Source organism: Elaeis guineensis, chromosome 1 (assembly GCF_000442705.2).
Source record: "Elaeis guineensis isolate ETL-2024a chromosome 1, EG11, whole genome shotgun sequence".
Lineage (NCBI taxonomy): Eukaryota > Viridiplantae > Streptophyta > Magnoliopsida > Arecales > Arecaceae > Elaeis > Elaeis guineensis.
The window spans coordinates 149,227,449-149,233,634 of NC_025993.2; the positions used below are offsets into that span (position 1 = coordinate 149,227,449).

Sequence of the window (6,186 nt, forward strand, 5' to 3'; positions counted from 1 at the left end):
GGTTATTCTCAAGGGTATCAAATGAACATGTTATCCGACGGTGCTTGCTGGTAAATTCTCTCTTGGTTCTTGTGATTGTAAGCTAATGCCAGCATTAGGTGGATTGGCTCCGCAATCAAATCTGAAGAACAAGACGGGCCACCGCTTAGGTATAACTAGTAGCTACCATGAAGCCATTTGATTCATATGTCTATTTTATCCATCTCTAGTTTCATACTGTAAACTGATCGACAAGGAGCTCAACAATGTTGCCATGCAGGTCCAGCTTGAGGATCCAGGGCAGGAAGATAGGTCCGTCTGGTACGAGGCTATCAATGGGAGACATCTTCATCACATTTACTAGGAAAATTTGTTGCCTTGGATGTAATATTGCCTAAGATGGCATGATCTATCTGCAGGTATCCTGTCTAAAGCTTCTGTTTACTCGATTTTAATTTGGCAGGGATGACAAAGGCAATGTAAAATCTTCATCGGAGTCAAGACTGATGCGTCAGATAAAGAGCAGTTCCCCACTTCCGGATTAATCAGATGCAAGATAATGGGACCATTTGTTATTATTGATATCACTAGAAGTGGATTGGCTTGGTAACATACTAGACCACCATCAAATGCAAGTTCATTGGTCTACCATGTGCAGTAAAATTTTTGAGAAGAATGTTGATGCTAGCAACAAAGAAAGATGCCTGCCGGCACCCTCAATAAGGATGCAGTACCTAAGTTCTTTTGTGCAGTTGAGATTGTTATCTAGTTCTGCATATAATTAATTAACTTCGATTAATGAACATGAGGTCCCATGCAGGACCATTTATGTGTGACATGTCGCTTGGTTCCATGTTTGGTAGAGTCTCCATTGTAGTGGTTCTTTTCTATTGTTTGCCATGTTACATCAGCACTATTCTAGGAGCGTGTGCATGTAGTAGTCCTTTTACTATCATGATTTTCTAAGCACCAGTTTCTTATTCTCCACCATTAAATTAAGGCTTTGTGATCCAATAAATTTTGGAAAATGAATTGTATCCTCTGGATCTACAATTTAGGAAAACAAAAAAGAATAGAAAAAAGAGTCTCAAGGTAGATCTGGGGGGTTTTATCTAGTGAAATTTAGGGGAGATTGAGGCCCACGTCTAGATTTATTGCCATGAGAAGAAAGATTAATTAAAACTATGTGCAAAAGCCTATGTTTCGAAACACAAAAGGGAACAAAACCACATATTGAAAAGGAAAGAAGAGGAAAAAAAGGAAAACGGATTGTTTGAAGGCGATTCTCTGGCAATGATTAACTGGATCAAGAAACTGCTCCAATTTCACTGGGATGTTTACCCTCTACTTCTCAGTATCTGGCAAATATCTTGTCAATTATTTCATTTCCAGGCATTTCATATATTCAGAGAGATTCAGAGAGGGGAATAGGTCTGGTTATTGGGTAACATCTCATGTGGCTCATCAGACCACTGGCAATCTATGGACTTCTGTTGTTGACTGCCACTTAGGACTTAGAGATACGACTATCATCTAATTTCACTGGATGCGTTATGCTCGATGTTTTTGAGTCGTATTTCTATATGCTATACCCAATAAAAGAAGAAAGAAAAAAGAAAAAAATTAAAAAAACTTATCATTCCATCACATAGAACATTTACATTGCAGGAAAAAACAAAAAAAAAAAAAACGAGACCGTAGAAGGCACATTCATGATTTCTAGAAAAATTATTCTTGCTTCCTTGAAGCACGCTAGATCTGAACAATCTAAGCCAATTCAACTCCGGGAGACTGCTGGAGAATCTGTAACTTTAGCAATCTTATGTGCCCTTTATGGATCTCCACCAGCTATAAGTGATGAATTATGGCACCATAAGCAACTCATCTTTAAATTCCTCTGAGCACACCAAGGTCCATCTCCGAGAGACAAAAAGAATGTAGAACAAATTAAGTATGAAACACCACGGAGACCCAAAGCCTCCCCCTCCTCACTGCTCTCCTCTCATCCCATCATCGAAATTATTCTTGTAGCTGAACGAATCGTACCTAAATTTCTGCGTGGTTGGCAATGTGTTGGATCCGACGAGCTTCCTGAACTCCGACCGCACCTTGTAGAAGACGTGCCGCCAGGTCCCCTTGCTTTGGCACCCGAGCATCGCCGTCTCCTCGCCGTTCATCTCAATATCTCGGGCGAAGGTCGGCTTCCTCGAGAGGATCCACCCCCACCCCCAATCCCACCACCTCCTGAGAGGGCCACCGGCGAGCTCCCCCATGGATGGCGCGGACTTGGACCGCCTGAAGGCCCACGCGGTGGAGGCTGAGGACAATGGCTGGATCTTGACGGAGAAGGAGGAGATCCTCCTCCTGATGCCTGTCATGGGGGTGTCCTTCTGGTGGTCTTGGGAGATGGGGAGGTCATCCTTGAGGGGCATGGTGGGGAAGAACCTCCTCTTTTGGAAGTTCTCGAAGAAGGAGCTCATGGTTGGAGAAGAAGGGAAAAGAAAGAAGAAGAGGGGTGGCTTCTTCTCTTCCTCCTCACGTTGCTGCCGTTGTTCTGTGGTACTTCGGAGGAGGAGGGGGAGTGAGGGTGGATCGAGAGAAAGGAGGTGTCGTGTTTGACAGCTATGGAACAGGCTGGTTTTATTGGTGCATGGGGTGGAGGGGGCCTCTGGGTATTTTGGAGTTTTGTTCTCTTATTAAAACCTTTCCTTCTGATGGTGCAAATCTTTTCGGGAATTCTCAGACATGTCATCTCACGAGAAGTTTGCACAGGTTAAGAATTTAAGTTTTTTTTTTTAACTAAATTTATTAAACCAATCCAATAAAGATATATCCATATTAATTTAAAAAATAAATATAAAAAAATAGAAAAACGACCGGACTCAATAGTCCATATGGTAGTTTCCATATAATTAGCCGTATAAATCATCATTCAATCAATAGCACTGTTCATTTTTCTACAAATATGGATCATCATGTCATTTTCCAATGATCCTTAACCAACCGATATAAATTGATTTCAAAAAATGATACATTTGATAGTCATATGATCATAATAACCTTTTCCATATACATGTAACTCAATCATTGAAACTTTTGTTTCAAAAAATGTAACAGCATGTACCGTGCCAATGCACTGCTTGCATTACTAATAACAAAATCAACCCCATCAAAATCATCTCCGTCAAACTATAATGCTCAGTAGTATGCACCTCCACATATATAACTTTTTATATCACTTCCCAACATCAAAATTTCATGTAGTATCTTGAACTCCCAATTTGACCAAAACTAATAGACCCCAACCATTGACACTAAGACCAAATGATTTGACTTGTAGTTCTATACTTATTTATTTTTTTGAAAATATCAGTGACATTATATAATGATTAAATTTTGTGTAATATCTAAAACATCCAATTTGATCAAAGCTAGTAGACCCCAACCATTGACACTAAAATCAAATGATCTGATTTGTAGTTCTGTACTTATTTATTTTTTTGAAAATATCGGTGAATGTTATATAATGATTAGTTGAACCCAATATCTCTCCATCGAGGCAAGGGTATCAACGAGTAGCAGTTGAATTAATTTGCGAATGCAGTAATGTAAATTGTAATCATTTTGTTTGTGTCAGATGACACCGTGACTCCTTAATAATGGCACGCAAGCATCACGAGTGATACTGCCTTTAGTTATATCCAAACTAGCATTTTCAAGTTTTATGAGGATGTTCACTTAATATTAATTAAATCTTTATTTTTTCTCTAATTATTAACAAAATATTAAAAAAAAGAATTATTTGTATGTAATCAAACCATCAATAAGTTGCATTATATTTCAAAAAAAAAATCATAGTATTATTCTAATTGCTCATCAATTTTTCACTAGAGTATTGCCATTGTTACAATTATCATTGCTATTCTTGCTAGTATTTATCCTAATCATATCTTACATTGTATTGATAATGTAATTTTTAAAGTATCTCAAAAATTAGTTATTAATGTAACTTTTTGATTTGTACTTTCTTTTGATAAGAAATTGACTACCGGATTACTAGAGATTACTGTACAGAAATAAGCAGCGAAAAAGAAATTGGGCAAATATAAGCGCGCTGTGGTAGCTGTTCGTCTGGATAACCTCCTACCAAATGAATGGTATCCTTTTAATACTAATTTTTTATTTTATTTTATTTTTTTGAATGGATTAATTTTTGACCATCGGAAATATTTGGCCATGCCAATTTTGTAGCTCAGGCGGGAAAATACTAAGGTTGCGTTTGATAGTTGACAACCTATCTAAATTATTGATAATTAATATGATAATAAATTATTATATTTTGTATACTTTTTGAAGGATAATCTAGATTATTTTGATAATTTAGATTATTTCATGGGAGATAATTTGGATTGTCTTGGAGAGGGATGGCTATTCAGATTATCATTTTTTTGATAATGTTATAATAAAAATTTTAGACAAAATTATTTCTCAAAAAAATCACATAAAATTTATTGTCCAACTTTCCTCCCTCCTCAACCTCTTCCATGTGCGCCCCCTCCTCCATCTTCTTTTGTCTATCCACGACTCCTCCGTCCTTATCTCCAACCATCCCATTGTGGCTCCTCAACGCTGTCTCCATCACTCTCATGGCTCTACACATGCTCACCTCCTTCCCACCTCTTTCTTAACACCCGTAGTTTTTCACATCTGTCCGTCATTTTTTCGCATCATCATCACATTTACATCATTTTCGTTATTTCTCATAAAAAAATCAAAATAAAAATTATTAAAAATATTTTAAAATTTTGATTTTACATTCTCAATAATCTGATTATTATATCAAATATATTCATTAAAATTTTTAATAATTTTATTATAATATTATATATATATATTAAATATAATAATTAATAATATTAATAATTTATTTTATAAATAATTTATAATTTTTCAAAATTATCCGGCAATGGACGAAACGCAATCTAAAGCTGGAAACTCACGGGAAGTTTGATTGAAGAACTCGTTTGGATTTTTCCGAGGAGGGAGATGCCACCTGTCCCGTCGTCACGAGAAACGTGAGGCAAGGTTTGGTGCTTTGCGACGGGCCCCACCGAAAGAGCTGTCCGTTGGGAGGTCCGGGTCTGCGACAATCTCCCCTCCTCTTCCTTGGTTATTTTCACTTTTCTTTTCCTCCCTTGCTTCCTCTTGCCGACACCGCACCAGGTAACCAAGTAAACGGGGGAGTAGGTACGAAAGGAGGGTCTATTCCAAGCTTCAAGTATTACATCCACCATTATTTCTTACGGAAGGAAAGTCTTCCAGTAATTAAAATCTATTTAGGTGATTGAGCCTAAAATTTATGAGGTTTATAAATGAAGATAATATAATTAATAAAATTAAATTGAACTAAACTTATATTTATAAATATCTAATTATCGACTCAAATCTCAAAAGAAGAAAAAAGATTTGTTGAGATCTTTTTTTGTTCCTATAAAATTCAGATCCATCCATTTCAAAGATACTCATAGGGATTTATAAATATAGATCTAGTTCAATCTGTAATTATATATATATTTTTTAATTATATTATCTATTCTATAATCTCATAGAATTTTCAATCTAATTATCCAAACAAATCCTTAGCAAATTAAAAGGACTACTGAATACTATCACATGATGCAGCACTCTAATGCTATATCTAACGACCTAATTCCCAGAGTATGGAAAAATAAGGATGTATAAAAAAGTTCAATACTTCCTTTGGAGATTGGTTTTGGGAAAACTCCCTACAATAGGGTTCATTGCTAATCGAATTGCAGCTATATCACCAATTTGTCCTTGTTGCAGAGACCACCCAGAATGCTTGGATCGTCTGTTTTTTCAATGTGACAAAGTTTCGGCAACGTGGCAGTTGGTTAGGTACCATAAGAAGCTGTTGACTGCTTGTTATGAACATAGAATTCTCGGCAAATAGTAGAAGCCCAATCTATTCTGGTCTATATCTTATGGTTAATATGAAAGCAAGAAATGAAGAAATTTTCCAAGACAAGATGATGGGTGCTGGAGAAATTTTGAATGGAGCTTATAGTTTTGCTGCTGAATTTTAGAGATGTTTGAAAGGTTTAGAGCTTCATAATTCCAATATCTAGGGATGTTATATCCCATGTGAATTCGCGAATCTTTTATGTCAAACCACAGTCTCTTGGA

At 36.5% G+C, this 6,186-nt stretch overlaps 1 protein-coding gene across 2 annotated transcripts; it reads right to left on the reverse strand.

The window, feature by feature from the left end:
* Positions 1 to 1,591: 1,591 nt before the first annotated feature.
* Positions 1,592 to 2,612, reverse strand: LOC105061226 (uncharacterized). 2 transcript variants are annotated; one of them, XM_010945207.4, is made up of 2 exons: positions 2,026 to 2,612; positions 1,592 to 1,896 (listed from the first exon to the last, which is right to left on the reverse strand). In XM_010945207.4, the coding sequence occupies exons 1-2, from the start codon at positions 2,457 to 2,459 to the stop codon at positions 1,842 to 1,844; spliced, it is 489 nt and encodes a 162-aa protein (XP_010943509.1). In that variant the 5' UTR covers positions 2,460 to 2,612; the 3' UTR covers positions 1,592 to 1,841. The 2 variants fall into 2 exon arrangements, with proteins under 2 accessions (XP_010943509.1, XP_010943508.1); XM_010945206.4 differs by having other exon boundaries at positions 1,592 to 2,610.
* Positions 2,613 to 6,186: the final 3,574 nt, after the last annotated feature.

What these genes read in the sequence shown, in the direction of transcription:
- LOC105061226 (XM_010945206.4), bottom strand. Translation starts at nt 2,459, where the DNA reads ATGAGCTCCTTCTTCGAGAACTTCCAAAAGAGGAGGTTCTTCCCCACC.